This window comes from Artibeus jamaicensis, unplaced genomic scaffold (genome assembly GCF_021234435.1).
Source record: "Artibeus jamaicensis isolate MK-2021 breed Jamaican fruit bat unplaced genomic scaffold, CSHL_Jam_final contig_469, whole genome shotgun sequence".
Taxonomy (NCBI): Eukaryota; Metazoa; Chordata; class Mammalia; order Chiroptera; family Phyllostomidae; genus Artibeus; species Artibeus jamaicensis.
Window position 1 is genome coordinate 1,655,265 of NW_026521847.1, and position 18,331 is coordinate 1,673,595.

Here is an 18,331-nt window from a genome sequence, read left to right on the forward strand (position 1 = left end):
AGTCAATAGTCCTGAGAAGCTGGAGATCGGGCAGGAGACCAATGGAACCCATTTAAGGAGCTGAAACAAGGGAACAAGATGAGCAAGCAGTTATAAGATTCAGGATAAAAGGCTAGAATAGGAATAGAAATGCTGACAAAAGCAGGCCATAGAACTATTGAATTGTGTTCCACTAGGAATGGGACAGTCTTAGTCTTAGGCTGAGCTGAACCAGTTGTTGAGGGTTAAGAAAGCCCCAAATGGGAACATTTATCAGGTTACAGAGACAGGAGACAAAAGATAATTATTATAACCCTTATACTAAATCAGGTACATGAGATAAAAGTGAACTCATTAAAACATGCCTGATACTATCTTTAGCCATGAATGCTTAAGTGTTTGAAAATTGAGCCTCAAGATGTAAAGTGTACAAGATTGGTGTTTTGTTTCTTAAGATTTTATTTATTTTTAGAGTGAGGAGAGGGAAGGAGAGAGGGAGAGAAACATTAGTGTGTGGTTGCCTCTCACTCACCCCCCTATTGGAGACCTGGCTTGCAACCCAGGCAAGTGCCCTGACTGGGAATAGAACTTGTGACCTTTTGGTTTATAGGCCTGTACTCAATCCACTGAGCTATACTAGTTAGGGTGGTGTTTAAATAGATCTAACTATAAAGTATTTTATTGGTTTATCATCACAAATAAGACTGAATGAGAGTACATTTTATCTCTGAAGATGGGTGGTAAGCAGGTCAGCATTGCCAGGATAGCATAGGCTTTCTAAAAATCACCTGTTACTGGCCCTGGCTGGGTAGCTCAGTTGGTTAGAGAGTTGTCCCCAAACACCAAGGGTTGTGGGTTCAAACTCTGGTCAGGGCACATAAAATAACCAATGAATGCATCAGTAAGTAGAATAATGAATCAGTATTTCTCCCTTTCCCTAAAATCAATTTTAAAGATAATTTAAAATTTAAAAAGAAATCAATAAAATTTACCTATTACCCACTGCCATTAAAGGGAATAAACTGTTCCTCACCTGTCATAACTCATATTTTCTGTTGATAACCCAATAGCAGAAAGAAGGTGTAAAGGGAGAAAATAAAACCTAAGAGTCTGCCATGTGTCAGAACACCATTGTTTTCTCATTTCATTATCAATACATCTTGTTCCAGGGAAATTAATATATCCTGACTTAGTTGAGAATGAATCATCTAAAGTCTCCCATATTAACAGAAAATTCTATTGAAAAGATTAAGAAATTTAGCCATGAATTTCTCAAATTTTCTGGGACGTGAATGTTACATATCCAGATGTTCTTTTATATTTTATGTACTTAAAGCTGTGTTCTGTAAGTATGAGTGGGGTTTTTTTGGGTAGTTCTTGCCAATGTCCCTTTTTCTGGTAAACAAAATCCCACCCTCCTTTCAGAGAACTGCCACCCCCCCAAGTCCCAGCCAATCATAATACCCCATTCTCTTGGCTATAATGATTAGTATCAGTGTAGCTAGTGGTTGGCTACAGGAATTAGGATGTGACCCTAATGGCACCAATTAGAATTCTTCCCTGTTTCAGCAGGAGGGACCAAAAACATTTCTATAAAACCTACATTATGCCCTGCACTTTGGTCTGTGTGGGACTTGGGACTTAGTGAGCAATGTACTCAACCAAGCGGTCATTATTTTTATAACCTAGGACCAAGCAAATCCAACAAGAAAATCCAAGTAGCTGGGACAGAATTAAGTTTTAACATCTTAGGCACCCCCTTTTGGTTGGGCTGTCCCACCAAGAGGATGTAACAGCCAGGCCAGTCAGGGGTTGTTGTCAGGCTTTCAGGGAAAAGATAGGAGTATTGTGTCCTAGAATTTCCAAAATATGTTTATATAACCTCCCATCCCTTTCAACCTGATTATTACACAGGAAGTGGCCATGAGGAGATGATCCTTTGTCAGGGATGGTGTTGGGGACCACTTTGTGTGGTATCAGAGACTATAGCCCTGTGCAAGCAAGGCCTTGAAAGAGGTAAGTCTTGACTGAAAAGCCGGGAATGCAGGAGGCAGGCATGACCTGATGCTAGCACCGAGGGTTCCCATGGGAAATCAGGCCTGAAGAATGCATTGTACCCTCTCAAGCTTGCTTTGCTTTGTATATCCCTGTTTGTATAAACCAGATATTTAAGTTCAAAGCATAGGGAGTGAACTCCTGAACTCATGAACCTCACCTTAATCACCATCTGAGGTCAGCATGTGTTAACAGACCCTGACCTGAGGAAGAGCTCTGTGTTCCTTCAGTTGTAATCAACCAATAATATCTGTTTTCTATATATCTATAGCTTTTTGACATTAATTGATGAGCTATGCATGTATGCTGTATATACCTGCACACACCAGTCTCAATAAAAGCCATTTTGGGGAAGGGTTTGGGGCATTCTTTGCTAGAGGGAATCTCCATCCCCCTTTCCCCCAGACAGATTGTGTCCAAGCCAATTCCTTTCATCTGAGACCAGGAGGACGCCGAGGGACAGGGTTTCCCCCAGGGTGGAGGTGGGTGGGCCCAGGGGACTGCAGCATTCAGTGACTAAGCTGGGCCTAGAGGAGGTGAGAGAGAAAAAGTAAAAAATCCTTTCTAGTCAACTTTTAAGAAGGCTGTTTCAGCCTGCAGGAAAGAAGGGTCGTAGGAAGCATGAAGCTTTGCAATAAAAGGGACACCACTATCAGAATTAAAATGGTCCAGAATGCCAAGAACATGACGCAGAGTATTTTCTGTAGTAGGCTGATGGAACTAAAATAATAGTACTGTGCCCTAAAAAGGTGCCAACAGTGGTGAGACACCACTGATATTCCTGAGAAGGGGTCAAAGATCCACTGCAGTTCATTTCCTGGAGCAGGTGTGAACAATATCCCCTACTATTGTCAGAGGATAGTAAAAAACTAGGAAAATTCCTGGGCAAGTGGAATGGGGAAACTGAGACAAAAATCAAACAAGGCCAAACAATTTGAATAACTTATAGCCAGCTGGTGAATTGCAAGATCTTATCTCCCCTAACTAACCAAGGACACTTTAGAGCAAATGGTTTATACTTTTCTCCCAGCCCCAAAATACGTAGCTTAAATCTCCCTGGTCTGGGAAATAGAGAACAGAGACCCAGTTAATGCTATTTGTACCAGCTAAATCCAAGGCCAGGTTAAGGGCAACAAATAACAAAAACCCCATTAGAACCAAATAAACGTAAAACAGTGTAGCAGATCAAAGAATAATCCCAAACCTCCCTATATGCTCATTTTCACATCGGCATTTTAAAAATGCACCTGTAAAGCTGACAAATATTTGGCTGAAACCCTCCTCTAATACTGTCACCCACAGTAGAAAGATAAAAAGCCCTCAGGGCAAAGATGCAGTGCAGGCTTGCTAGCATGCCTGTGCTCCTTCCTGGCCATAAACTTTTTATTCCTCCTAAACCCTAGGGTCTGTATAAGACTTGCAGCCAGGGGAGCTGAGGGCAGTGATAGCTTGACTTGGGCTTACCCCCTGACCCTGTCTTCAAGACATCCTTTTTCTCCGACTTCTCAGGGCTAAAAGCATCCCTGCCTTGGATCACTTCTGTCACTGTGACCTTCATTCACTTCCCCGGGAGTTAACAGCAGCCCTGCCTTGACTCACTGCTTTCCTATAACGTTTCTGGGGAGTCAAAGCAGAGCACTGCCTAGACTTTCTCCTGTTACTACTTCTACCCCAAGTCCTTCCTTTGATTCACTGTCCCCAGCTATAATAAATGTCCTCTCAAAATCACTGGGACTCTTGTTGTGAAATTTTCCCAATAGGAAGAATGCTGGCCTGAGGCAGACTCATTCCACACAGGTCCCTGTCTGGTAATACTATGTGGCCTTCCTTGTAAAAATTGACAAAAATTGGTAGTAGGGACAATTATAAATCAGACTGAGTCCTTTACTTTGTGCCCAGATAGTGAATTTCTTGCCATGCCTGGTATGGTAATGGACCTGGGCACCAGTAGGGGCAATCTGCACAACATAGGCTCCATCAGCAACTTGATTCCAGTCAGTCTCATCAGACAGCAGACTGTTCCTGTGAGCATTCACCTGAGTGACCCATATGTTAGATCAGCAGCTATGGTTTATTTCCACTGTTTGAAGCTCCAAAGAGAGATGTCTAACAAGTCTAGTATTTCAAGTGTTCAGACCAAGTGGCTAGGCCATTGGCCAACAGCACAAAAGTCAGTAAAATTATAGGAAGATTGATCAAAGGGAGTATTGATAAGAATTATGAAAATGTCCTTAAGCTCTGCCCACCAAGTAGAGTGGCAGAATCCATTTTTGGTTCCGCATACTGGCACTGAGATTGAGAGGCAGGCTACTACAGATTGGTAGTTGGAGAGTTTAATAAGCAATGGAACTACCCTGGCTGGTGTGGCTCAGTGGATTGAGAGCCTTCCTGCAAACCAAAGGATTGTTGATTCAATTCCCAGTCAGGGCACATACCTGGGTTGTGGTCCAGGTCCCCATTAGGGGGTGCATGAGAGGTAACCACATATTGATGTTTCTCTCCCTCTCTCCCTTGCTTCCCCCCTCTAAAAATAAATAAAATATTTTTTAAAAAATAAGGGAAGGACTTCCACCAAGATGGAGGAGTAGGTGGAAACACTATCTTCTCGCACAACCAAGTTTAAAAACAACAAAGTTTTAGCAACAAAAACGCAGCCAAACCACTGAAAATTGAACTATATGGAAGTCTGACAACAACGAACCTTTCAGCCAGACCGGTAAGAGGGGTGAAGCCAGCAGCGAAGTGGGGTCGGGCAGGAAAGGCCCACCAGTCGGATCCAGGTGCCTGACCCAGGCGCACAGACAGCTGTGGGAGGATCCCAGGTGTGGAGTAGCAGTGGGCAGACCCACTGAGGGCGCAAGGTGGCAGGCTGACCTTGGTCACACATTCGCGAGCAGATAAACTGGCAAAGGAGCAAGCAGTGAGATAGACCGTGCAGGCCCCAGCAGCAGGAAGCAGCAGAGGGGACCACTATTGCCCCCCTTTTACCCTGCCCCCACGTACAGCTTCACAACCCAGTGACCTGGGTGGCCCTGCCCTAGTGAACACCTAAGGCTCAGCTCCTCATACATAACAGGTGTGAACAGACCAAAACATGGCTCAAGAAGAACTCAAAGCCCCAGAGCCTATAACTCTAAGCAATGAAGAAATAGCCAAACTTTCAGATGCACAACTCAAAACACCGGTGATCAGGATGCTCACAGAACTGGTTGATTTTAGTCACAAATGAGAGGAACATATGAAAGCTAAACTAATTGAAATGAAGGGAAATGCACAGGAAACCAATAGTAATGGAAAGGAAACTGGGACTCAAATCAAGGGAGTGGACCAGAAGGAAGGAAAAAATGACCGAACAGAAAAATATGAAGAAACAAGAATTCAAAAAAATGAGGAGAAGCTTAGGAATCTCCAGGACATCTTTAAACGTTCCAACATCCAAATTATAGGGGTACCAGAAGGGGAAGAGGAACAGTCACGAGTGGAAACCTTATTTGAACAAATAATAAAGGAGAATTTCCCCAATCTGGCAAAGGAAATAGACTTCCAGGAAATCCAGGAAGCTCAGAGAGTCCCAAAGAAGTTGGACCCAAGAAGGAACACACCAAGGCACATCATCATTACATTAGCCAAGATTCAAATGAAGGAGAGAGTCCTAGAAGCAGCAAGAGATAAGGGGACAGTCACCTACAAAGGAGTTTCCCATCAGACTGTCAGCTGATTTCTCAAAAGAGACATTACAGGCAGGAAGGGGCTGGAAAGAAGTATTCCAAGTCATGAAATCCAAAGACCTACACCCAAGATTGATCTATCCAGCAAAGCTTTGATTTAGAGTGGAAGGGCAGATAAAGTGCTTTTCAGATAAGATCAAATTCAAGGAGTTCATCATCACCAAGCCCTTATATGAAATGTTAAAGGGACTTATCTAAGAAAAAGAAGATAAAAAGGATGAACAGTGAAAGGACAGCAAACTCACAGTTATTAAGAACCACACCTAAAATAAAAGCAAACTAAGAGGACAGCTAGATCAGGAGTGAACCATAGAAATGAAGATCACATGGAGGGTTAGCAACAGGGGAGTGGGAGGAGGAGAAGGGGGGAGAAGGTACAGAAAATAAGTAGCATAGATGGTAGGTAGAAAATAGATAGGGGGAGGGCAAGAATAGTAGGGGAAATACAGAATCTAAAGAACTTGAGACACGTGGTCATAAATTAACGGGGGGAATGGTGGGGGAGGGGGTGTGCAGGGTGGAGGGGAATGAAGGGGGGAAATAGAACAACCATAATGGCATAATCAATAAAATACATTAAAAAATAAGAACTTTTGTATGAAGCTTGTCTTTGGTGGCTGCAAGACAGGTAGATTTACACACACACACACACACACACACACACACACACACACACACTCTCTCACACTCACACACCCCCATCAGAATCTTAAAAGTTTGTTTATAGGTTTTAATTGGGTTCAGTCACATATTCAGTCCTGATGGTCTCAACACATCTTATTCTCACGGCTGTGTCCTTAAAACAGCTCCTAGTGTGGGAATGGTGGGCAGAACATACAGGGGAGGCGTTGTGGAGGCTCTGATTACCCAGTCCAGTTGATGAGTCTTCTGACTGTCATGTCCTCTCAATGACTTCCCCAAACAGTAGCTCAAAGATTTTTTTGAATCTTTAGAGGTAGAAAACTTGCCATAGCTTGCTAGCTTGAGACAATAGGGTGGAGGTCTTCCATTTTATTGCCTATTAATGAGAAGGAATTGGGGCAATAGTTAAAGACCCAGACCCAGGAAGTTGATTCAAAGACAGTTGCCCAGATGGTGTCCTGGCTGTTGCTAAACTTCAGACCAGGGTCTTTGTCACCAATCTGGTGGTTAGCTCCAGGGTTTGTATCAGTATTTGGAACCATGTAGATCAGAACCAGGAGGGCTTCTCCATTTTCCCCTTCTCATTAGCCCTCAGTTCTATCAAACTTCAGGCTCCATATGCAGGATTTCCCATAATAGCCAGCTCTCCTCCAGCTCATTGTCTTCATTGTCCCCAATATCTATCTTATATCTTGTTCAACTTGAGTATAGTCCCCTTGCCACCATCCCCACCTCACACTTTAGACTGCTCCTCAGTCTCTGTTATCAGAGTTGAATCAGTTTCCTTAACCTGGTTGTCTCCAACTTTGCTCTGCACTGTAGTGCATATGGCATTGCTCTCCTGTCTTGAATATAAACTTCTGTAACTCGGTTGAGAGTCTACTGCAAAGCAAACATAGTGCTGAGTGCTGTTGAGACATGCAGAGATAAATAAAACTGGATCTATCCCAGTCCCTCTTGACCCGTGCACTGACCAGCAGTGCCCATGTAGTTATAGATGATTATGATGAATTCACACGAACTACTGAGTCCTGAGGAGGAAAAGGGCAGGACACTCTCTCTAGTGGAGAATGCCCTCTACCTCTTGCCTTGACAGGCTCTTACTGGTTTTTTTGTGCAGGCATTCAGGTACAAGCTGAATCATGAATAGACAGTAAACAGCAGATAGTATACAAAAATCCATTAGGGCTTGTCCTTAAATCAAGGTCTATCAACTAAAAGGCTATAAAACTATGAGAAAATAGAAACATTTAACTAAAAGCATTCTTAGAGCAGATCTCACAGGTTTGTTAAGAATTCTTTATCTTGCCAGAATACCCGGGCCTGCGCTAGCTGGTGAAAGGTTGGACCGTTTTTCTGGTCACAGGTTTTCAGGCTTAAGTGGATTAGAGCCAGGAAGCACTTCTCCTAGAGGACTTGGGGACTGGGCTATGTTATAGTAGCCAGGGGCAGGCGGTGAGGGCCCATCACTCCCTTTTTGTTGCTGCCTGCCACCCCCCCAGTCCTGCCATGATGGCCTCCCAAGTGATCGAGTCTGGCTTAGGTTGCTCCCGAGGGGTCTTACACGTCACTGACTTCCGATCATGCTTTGGGGGCAGGAGGGTGAAGCAGGGGCAGCATCTGCTGCCAGAGACCAGCCTTGTCTCCTTAGTGGCTCACATTCCAGAGGTCGCACACTCAGCCTTAAACAGTTGCAATTCCTGAACCAGGCAGAGCAGTTCCTAACACCCTCTATCTCTAAACCTATGGTGTAATGCTTATTGAATGAATGAGTAAATGCCTTATTCATCCCATATCTCTTAAATGATCCTCAAGATTTGAGAATCAAATCAGGAAACTATGGCCCAGGGGCCAGCTCCCTAGTTTTGTAAATAAAGTGATTTGGAACTAAGGCAGGAGACAGCATAGGAAGAACTCTGAGACTGCACTGCTGTTACTGACCGACATCTAGCATCCTGGTTGCCAAGCAACACATTTACCACTTAGGTAGAATGAATAGTAAACTGAGGCAGAGGGGAGGAAGGAGACAGGTCTTACATACACTAACTCAGCAGTCCTGAGCCTGGTCTGACAATATTACCAGGTATTCCAGCATCATAAGAAACACTATGTTAACAAGGAAGGAGGGAAGCCCTTGAAATTCTATGTAGCATTTCCACTATCTGGGAAAGAGAGCCTTGAAACTGTGCTTTCATCCCAGGGACTGGAATGCAGGAGAGGGTCCCCAGCGCCCAAAGAAGAAGCCCATAAAACAACTTCAGTTAATTGTTTACCTCTGGTCACTATCTGTTTTATGAGGGAGTCCCTGATGCTTACAGAAAGAGCCCATAAACAACTTTGGGTAACTGCTCCAATTTTAATTAAGTGCCTCCTGTCACATATTTGTTTTACAACAAGATGAACGAATGGAGTCTGGATCGAGATAAGGATTTGGGCTAACAGATCCTGTTAGGGGCTAAGGGAAATAGTCTTAAGAAAACTAAGTTGTTTGTTCAACCTTAGGTGCTTGCTCAAGCTTGGGTGGGGGGACTGCACCCCCACCCCTGGGCAAATGTTCCAGGAAGTTAAGCAGATAGCTTCTTGGAACATCCGTTGGTGGGGGGGGATTTTTACCCCTAGCACGAGCCCCTAGGCCAATGGCTAACCTGAGCAAGAGCTGTTCATGAGCCCTGCCAGCCAATCATCAGCAAGATCACAAGCCCTAGCATAAGCCCCTGAGCCAGTAGCTAACTGCCACCTTTTGCTTCTGGAAGTTGCTTGCTTGCTCGCTTCTATAAGAACCCTAGTCTGTAAGCGTTAGGCGCCACTCTCATTTGCAGCCATTTTGGCACTCGTGTGTCTCCGGAGGCACCCCGAGAGTTCGCCCCTGCGCAGGTAAAACTTTGAAACTTTGGCCAATAAAATACCTCTGACTACCCAGCAGTCTCCGACCCTTCTTGCTCGCAAGGCCGGGATGTAACAATCCCACACATAACCTAAGTTTGGGTAGTCACATCTCCCAGGAAAACTGGCATCACATTTACCTGTTGATCAATATGTAACTTTTTTTCTCCTATCCCACCAACTATTTAAGTCCTCAGAACAAAGGACTGACTCTCGGGGACTTGGGTTGCTCTTGGCTCTCTGGCCACCAGGCCTCTCAGGCCACCTGGGGGCTTGCCACCCTGGTCTTCAGCTGCTCTTACTTTTGCTGCCCTGCTTTGCCCTGAAACTTTGTCTCTCATCCCCACTCCAGCTAGTTCTCTCCCATGGGAGTGGATCACTAATAAACAGATTGCAAGCTAATAGATTTGCTGATCTGTAATTATTCACATGCATCGGCAAGAAGAACCAGGTTCCTCCCATCAACAGAACTAGGGCTGGGATTAGGACTGTGAATGCAAGCGGGGCCACATACTAAACCTGACAAGTTCAGGGTGAAGCCTGCATGGTGGGCCTTACAAAACTCAGACCTGAAGTAACCAGATAGGATGGTCTGAAAAGAAAACTTTCTAACTAAAAGCAAGTCATGGGAGGTAGTCATGTTTTAGGTCAGACAAAGGTCAACCTTTACCTTAATTGAGCTTGTCTATTGTCTTTTTGCATCTACTGATAACATACCTTTGGAACGTCAGGGTAATTTCCTTTTTTCCACACCCCTCACTGCACTGAAGAGCTGAGACCACAAATCCTCTCATTGTTATTATTATCATGTTAATTGTTAACTGTTACTATCCTATATCCACTTATGTAAAAGAAGTATGTATCTATTTCTTTTACTTTTTATCAAATTCCAGAGGTTTCCTTGCTTTGTTTTCTTTCACCTCTCTAATCTACCAGAAATAGATTTCGTGTAACCAACCCCCTTACACCTCTTCCTTTGATTCTAATGTATAAAATTAGCTCCAAAACTCCTATGGAGCATTTTCTCAATCTTTTGAAATTTTATTTCCTGGCAATTGTCAGTTTGGTTCAAATAAACTCATAAAAATTCTTTGAATGTTTAAATGTTTCTTATGTTGACAGAGTAAACAAGTGAAGCAGTTTCATGGCAGTTCGGGGTCAGATTTTATTTATTTTTTTAATCCTCAATATGTTATTAATTTGAGAGCGAGGAAGGTGGTGGTGAGGGGGACATCAATGTGAGAGAGAAACATCAATTTGAGAAACATCTGTCAGTTGCCTCCTGTACACCCCGATCAGGGATGGAACCCCAAACTCAGGTGTGTTCCTGAATCACACCCACAATGTTTCGGTGCATGGGACGACACTCCAACCAAATGAGCCACCTGGTCAGGGCAGAGCCTGCCTTTTTTGAAGGGCTGGTTTAGTTTCCCAGGGTTAATGGGAAGCATTTTTGGCATCCCCTTCCCCAGCCTGTGTTTCCATGTTGATCTAAACATGGTGGTAATGTCCATGGTACCTTAACCTCATGCTTTCCTGCCAGTTTTCCCATCAGCCAACTATCCTCAGTCCACTAACATGAATTGTTTGTCCATAAAGCAGAGCGCTGTCACGTACCTTGGGAACACAGAGATTTAAAACCTGTACCTGTCAGCCATCCAGTACTAACCATGGAGCCCGTGACCAGAGTAGTGATTTGAAAGCAGAGGATCTGGTTTAGTTCCTGGAGCAGCAGGATGTGGGCTTTGTCAAGGCTCAATATCTCTGGGCCTGCAAACGTGGAATAACACTTCCTACCTCCAATGGAATTTGCGAGGTTTTAATGAAGGCTTTATTTACAAAAGCATTTTGTAATTCGTAAAACTGCCAATATGAAATCTTTCCATTGGGCTGATTGAAAATAAGATGTCGCAGAGAAAGGCTGAACTGGGTTCGGCTAAGTGGCTGAGATAAGTAGAACTCTACTAGGGTGTAGTCCTCTCTGCTCCCCTACCTGTGCCTGTCATCTCTCATCATGTAATAGAGACACAGGTTCAGCGGCCTGCTCAGTGAAAGCCAGACTCATGAGACAGATGCAGGTGCAAAAGGAAAGAGGTTTATTTGGGTGTGGACCTGGGAGAACAGTGGACTCCCATCATACCTGCTCAAGCCCATGATTCTTATAGGGTTAGGGAGGGGAGGGTTTTTTTTTTTTTTTTTCGATTCAATTATGTTGCTAGTTTGGTCCTGTCCATGCATCTTTCAAGCGTCCCAGAGGCTCAGTGTAAGAACCTCCTTCTGTGCATCTTGGCCAATGGGGGAGAATCCTGGGGTTCCCTGACTACTGTATCAGGGTCCCTGGGGACAGGCAGAGTGTGGAACTGCAGGACCTCGATCAGGAACCCTGGAGATGCCCCAGCCCTCCTCCCGCCTCCCTACGCTGGACTTGGTGCCCGCACATCCAAGGGAGCCAGTTGGAGACCAGAGATAGCCCTGCATCCCGAGCCCCCTGCGCCCTCTGCACCAGCAGCCTACCCAGCAGCCCGCCACTCCAAAAGATTGTACGGTAACAAGGATGAAAATCATCGTTGTGTATACTGCCCTTTGCTTTTGCGTTTCTAAAATGGTATGTGGCTCCATGTCTCTTCCGGGGGCCTGTGAGGGTTTCATTTTTGTCCTTTGACTTGTAGGTGATGGCTGTCGGTGGCTGCTTTAAGCAGAGGTTTTTAACTTAAAATGTAATCATTTTCCAAGAGTAAATTAAGGTTGGGAATAAGGAAAGATCCTAGCGCTAGGTGGCATCCGCGGTTAAAACTGGTAGGAGGGGTAGGTAGTGGGGCGGGGCGGATCTCCTACGTCCAGGCTTCTGAGACCTACGAACTTTACGCCTCTACCGCGGCGGTGGGTGGGCGGGGTCGCCGCGGCCGGTCGCAGGGCGCCTGGGGCCCACAGCGCCGGTAGAGCTGCTCGCCGCAGGCCCTGGGTGGGTTCTTCGTGGCTGGTGAGTAGGCACAGGGACGTTGGGTTCGCCGTGCTCTAGGCCAGTCGAAGGCTTCTGTCCCGCACACCTCCGCCTCTGAGCTACGGCCGCTGGGAGAGCGCTCGCTTCTCCCGTCTGGGAGGAGCGTCCGATCCGTGGGGCAGCTCGGGTCGACCTGGGTGAGTCAAGGTTGTGGCCCAGTGACCTGCGCACTCCGGCCGCTGACTGGTCCTGGCACGTGTTGGGAAAGTGGGGGTCCCGGGAAGGAAGGTTCGGGGGGCAGACCAGCATTTTGAGCACAGAAGCCCCACCCTGTGGGCGTTCCAGTTACCTGCCTGCCAGGGCGGAGTGCCCGAGCCGCCAGCGCTGAGAGCACGGTTGCTGGGGACCCTGGTCGGGCCCGCACCCAGCAGGGGCCAAGATCTGGAGGGCAGGGCTGGGCCGTTGAGGGACTGAGCAAAGACCTGAAGACCGTCCTGTTCTTCTGAAGAACAGAAAACTCTAGTGGCTGGAGCACCGGATGGGGGCTGGAGGGCGGATCCCACGGCTGTGCCGTGGGAAACCGTTGATCGGTTTGGGGTTAGAGAGAGACTGGGTGGACTCAGGACTGGAAAATGGCGACACATTCCCTCGGGGACAGACATTCTGGAAGGGCGGGACCAGCCGGGAACAGTCTCTGGAGTTGGCCCATTTTGCCTGCACTGACCAGCCGTGAGTGCAGAACCTGTGCCAGCCAGCTTCACAGCCACCTCCCCGCTGCCCCTACCAGACCTCGTTCAGTCTGCACCAGCCCCAGCAAATGCGATTTTGAGGTCTAGTGATGGGTCTTTCTTGCTGGAGAACAGGGAAGCCAGAGCCTTGAGGATACTATTGGTACTTTTTGGAAATGTTACCTTTAATGTGTTCTCCGTGAGAGCAGAACAATGATTTTCAACCTTTTTCATCTCATGGCACACATAAGCTAATTTCTAAAATTCTGTGGCCCACCAATTAATTGTCTGACAAAAAACAAAGTATAATTTTGATTAATTTACACCAGATGGCTATTGTTGTATTGACTGTTGACATTTTTTTTTGACAATCTAAGGGAAAAGAAGTCAGTGCCCCTGACTAAATAGTCAAGTATTGCATGTTTTAAAAATTCTTGCAGCACACAGGTTGAAAATCGCTGGAATAGGTGAATAATCCAGATCTACACACCTCACAGAATGACTGTGGATAGTCTTAAAGGAAGGGGAGACGGATTCAATTTCAGATCCCAGAAATGCACCTTTCCTGTCAACTTCCTTCTTGGGGATTTATTAACTCTGTTGTGAAATGCCCTTTTCCTTGCTGGTATTTTCAGTTCTATCACCAGTCCAAGGAAAAGGAAAAGGAAAAAAGATCAACAGATTTTTATGTCTTTATTCTTTTCATCCCATCTCAAGAGGGAGAAGAAGTGGAGTGAGTGACTGTCAGCAGGCAGAGGGGAATTCAGCCAGGTTTGCTTCAGAGCAGGAAATTCTGGGTGGGCAGGCAACCCTGTGCTGGGCTCAGCCTGAGCCCTGAGTAGGTGCTTGATTTGGGGTTGTTATCACTATTCTTCTTCACAAAGTTTTGTATACATTAAATATTCAAAGAATCATATTGTTTTGCTTCTAGATGGGATCTTTGAGAGTGTCTCCGTTAACCTCATTTTCTAATGAAACCAGATCAGAATGAAGAGAATTGTGCAGGTGGTTGTGCCGGCCCAGGGCTGGTTGCCTCAGGCACATGCTGCTCTAGAGAGTGCTTTGGGACAGTGGATATTATGTCTGCAGTGATACAGAATCTAGGCTTAGAACACTGATTCTGCTATGGACCAAAAGTACCCTTGAGCAATTTAACATCTCTACACTTTAGGTTAGTTAAAATTATAGTCAGTTGTTGCCCGACAAGTCAGTACTGAGAGGATTCCAGGGCACAGAGCAGGAGTTGGATAACTTTTGAAGTTCCTTGACCAAATAAAGAAGCTATTGTTCTTTACTCCCATCTGTTACTGATATGTTTTATTTCTTTCTTACCTCAGGCTCCTAGTGGTATGCATGAGCCGGTGGTTAGAAGCAGGGAGAAATACAGATGCCTTTCTAGACCCAACCTGGCTTTACCGGACAATGGCAGCTGAGCCAGGGGTGACCAGGTCCCTGAACTCTGTAGCCTAGGCTTTAAGGGAACCAAAGGAAGACAACCCCTTGAAGCAGATACATCTGTCACAGGAAACTTTCTCAAACTTTGGGCCTTTGTAAAACTTCTCTTTCTTTTCTCTGCTATCTCAGGGAGATAGCCCAGGGAGGTGTCCGGTCTGCCCTGGGAACGAGGACAGAAGTAGATAAAGTGAAGAAGAGACACCATGGAAGAGAAGTTGATTGGCCAGCTGAAACAGATGGAACCTGTGCAGAGGCTGCTCCCCAGCACTGATACTGTCAGGGAGGCCCTGCAGGCAGCTGTGAAGAGAGAGTGCTGGTGGACAGCCTGGGCAGAGGTGAGGAGACCAAGCTGTAGAGAAGGGATAGGCCCTGGCAGCAGCTCTTTCATCTGTTCCCCTGTTCCCTGTCTACAGATGAAATGGAATCTCAGGCTGTTTCAAGCTGAACAACACCCAGAAAGGGGCTGCAAGGCCTTTCTCTGTCCCTTGTACCACCCGGCATGCTTCATGGAGTACTTCCTGAAATTTGTCAGAGTGGCGACCTTTTTCCCTTTGCTTCCCCTTCCTATTTATTTTCAGTATATACCCTTCCCTTGTCTTCTATATTTTTCTTCTCTCCATCTTTCCTTTCTTCTACATGTATCACAGTTGGTGGCTTTATTCCTGTTTTTCATATTTCCCCCTTACTTCCATGGTTCTGCTTTTCTCTTTGTTTTTTGAATCTTGAAACCAGACGTCTATTTTTATGTACACAGACTCCTTGAATCTGTCCTGCTCTTTCAGAAGCCAGTCACCTTTGAGGATGTGGCAGTGAATTTCACCCAGGATGAGTGGGAATGTTTGGATGCCCGTCAGAGGGTCCTCTACCAGGATGTTATGTCAGAGATCTTCAAAAATCTGGTGTCTGTGGGTAAGAAGCCGAGGTTCTCTCAACAAATTTCTTATCCCAGGACCTTGTGACCTTTGGTTTCCCTGGGCAGACCAATCAGCTTACATGTAGCTTCCCTGACCCTTGGTTCTCAGGTGTGACAGATCTGGGTCAGAAAAGAAATGAAAGTCTGTGTGAAGGCCAAGGTAACACTTGTAACATGATAACAGTATTCTCAAAATGTGCAGATTTACTCAGTAAGTATTGATTAGATGAATCAATACTTACTGAGTAAATTTGATTCATCTAATCAATACTTACTGAGTCACTCCTGTTAAGACACTTAAAGTGTTAGGCACTTAGTTAGGAGCTTGCCTTTCAAGTGTCTTCCCCTGCATCTACATGTCCCAGATTATGGTTCTTAAACCAAAGATACAAAAGGAAGTAGGCTCTTGTCCCCATTCAGTGTAAAGAGGCCAAGCCTGGGATCTCAGTTCCTTTTCTCCTTCCCACTCACCCACTAGAATCTTTCTATCTAATCCAGATCTGATCACCAAACTTGAACAAGAAGAGAAACAGTGGAGAGCAGATCTCTGTCCCCCAAATGGAGAGGGCCTTTCTACAGGTAAGAAAGATCATCTGTTGGAGTCCCTTGGCTTCAAGAAGATGAATATATAAGCCATCAAGACAAGTGAATTATCTCCAGTTTCTAGAGACTGAGGCACTACATGTAGGTTGCTTATGCCAGTGATACTCTTTTGATGCAAGTCCTTTCCAAGAGAAAAGGAAAGAAAAAGGGATGAACTTGATGCCAAGCTGGAGTAGCGGAGACGTGTTCCTGAGAGTTGAGTAAGGACTTGAGAGAAACTGAATGAATGCCAGGCTAACTACCTCCTGGATGCCAGGACACCCAGTTTACACCTCTCATCTTAGCTTGATTTTTAATAGCACCTCCTTTCACTCATGCCCTTGTCTACATGATATGTTATGGCAATGAGAGGAAATGGATTTCAAAATATGTGGCAATAGGTTAAAACTTTAATCTGATATTGTTGAAAATCCCAGGTAAATTTTTATTTGCTTTTAATTTGAAAAACACAAAAGGTTACTCTTAACTCTAGCCCATGAGGTCCAAGAGTGATGCTGAATGTACTCATTAGAAGAGTGAGGGCAGGAAGAGGGAAGGAGCTTCGACTGAATGGTATGTTGGGGTTCTCAGGGTAAATCTTATTGTACTATTCTTGCTTATTATAGGAAGCAAGAAGGAGGAACTTCAAGAATACAGTCAGAGTTTGAGAGATGAGGACACCAGAAACAGGGGGTCAGGCCTGTCGTCTGCTCTGGCTGGGTCCATGGGCAGGACCCCAGTGTTTCCAGCATCCTGGGCTGGGCCACCCTTTCCCTGCCACATCTGTGGTAGGTATTTCAGTAAGCGCTCCAACCTCCATTACCATCAGTTTGTCCACAATCTTAAGGGGACGAACAACTGCAGCCAGTGTGGGAAGTCATTTCGGAACCCCAAGGCCCTCGGCTACCACAGACGCATACATCTTGGGGAGAGGCCCTTCTGTTGTTCACTTTGTGACAAGACCTACTGTGATGCTTCTGGACTGAGTCGTCACCGCCGTGTCCACCTGGGTTACCGGCCTCATTCATGCTCCTTCTGTGGGAAGAGCTTCCGGGACCAATCTGAGCTCAAACGCCACCAGAAGACACACCAAAACCAGGAGCTAGTGTCTGGGAACCAGAAGCATTTTGTGACGATTCTAGGTACCACAGCTGGATTCCAGGAATCCACTATCAGGAGCCAGGGGCTTGTGGCTGGGCACCACACATCAGTGACCAGGACCCAAGAACCCATATTTAAAACCAAGGGTCCTGTAGCTCACCCCCAGCCATCCATAGGTAGAAACCAGGAACCTGCAGCCAAGAACCAGGTGATTACTGTGAGAACTCAGACACCAGTTACTACTACCCCAGGGCCTGTGACCAGGACTCAGGCAGCCAACTGTAGGGTCCTCTGCCTGAATACCAGGTCCAAGTCTCACCTACCAAAGCCTTCAAGACTCAAGGTCTTCTCTTGCCCTTATTGTCCTTTGACTTTTAGTAAGAAAGCCTATCTCTCCAGGCACCAGAAGGCCCACCTCACAGAACAATCAAACTGCTGCTTTTACTGTGGCAAGTCCTTCAGCTCATCATCTGGGTTGGTCATGCACCAGCAGACTCACTGGAAGCAGAAGATCTACCGTTGCCCTGTCTGCGACATTTGCTTTGGGGAGAGGGAGGATCTTGTGGGTCACTGGGGGACGTACAAAGGCAAGGGGCTATGCTTGGGAAGTCCGCATAAATGCTGGGCTGTCCTGGGCCAGTGGCTTGGCCTTTTTCACAATGGCTCCCCTACGGCAGGGAAGGAAATGGATCTCCTAGGGTCCATACCCCCAAGAGAGGGGCGGAAAGGAAGGGAGAATGTATACAGAGGAAAAAAAGGAAATGAGGCAGGCATGGTCTCGGAACATAAATAAATGGCCTTTCTGACTGAGGCCTTTCCTTGTGTTTGGTTTTCCTGATGACCTATCGAGTAAGGAGGCTGGTGTAGAGGAAGAGAGGAGAGGACAGTCAAGGACATGCACAAAGGAAAGGGGACAGGAAGTGGTACATGGAAACATGTACATTAGCACCTTGCTTTTTTATTTGTGTCTCAAAAAAGATCAAGCAGTCATTGTTGAATAAAACTGGGTACCCTGGTAGGTATGAAAATGGGAGGAAAAGGGTGAGAGAAGGGAGATCTGAAGGACTTATCTGTACAAGTTGTGGGAGTAAAAGGGAAGCCTTCTAAAGCAGGTGGGTAGCCCAGGTTGTGTTCTTTGTTCCAGCTCCTCTGGGCTTCAGGGACAAGATGAAGCTCTGGCCAGTGCCTGTGGATTTCTCCCTATGTCCTCACTCTGCAGCTTACACAGCTCTTTGATGTTTTGGGCTCATCATGTTCCTTTTCTTCTACCCTCTACTCAGCCCTCTGGGGCTGAGGTCTTGGAAGTAACAACCACCATTTGCAA

At 45.9% G+C, this 18,331-nt stretch overlaps 1 protein-coding gene across 3 annotated transcripts; it reads left to right on the plus strand.

The window, feature by feature from the left end:
• The first annotated feature begins 1,929 nt into the window (after nucleotides 1–1,929).
• Nucleotides 1,930–17,829, plus strand: ZFP57 (ZFP57 zinc finger protein). Of its 3 annotated transcripts, none has more exons than XM_037167084.2 (5): nucleotides 1,930–1,995; nucleotides 14,541–14,746; nucleotides 15,194–15,320; nucleotides 15,823–15,903; nucleotides 16,533–17,829. In XM_037167084.2, exons 2-5 carry the CDS (start codon nucleotides 14,615–14,617, stop codon nucleotides 17,798–17,800), a joined length of 1,608 nt encoding a protein of 535 aa, XP_037022979.2. In that variant the 5' UTR covers nucleotides 1,930–1,995; nucleotides 14,541–14,614; the 3' UTR covers nucleotides 17,801–17,829. The 3 variants fall into 3 exon arrangements, with proteins under 3 accessions (XP_037022979.2, XP_053523375.1, XP_053523376.1); XM_053667400.1 differs by lacking the exon at nucleotides 1,930–1,995 and adding an exon at nucleotides 12,184–12,425; XM_053667401.1 differs by lacking the exon at nucleotides 1,930–1,995 and adding an exon at nucleotides 12,184–12,267.
• The last annotated feature ends 502 nt before the right edge of the window (nucleotides 17,830–18,331 follow it).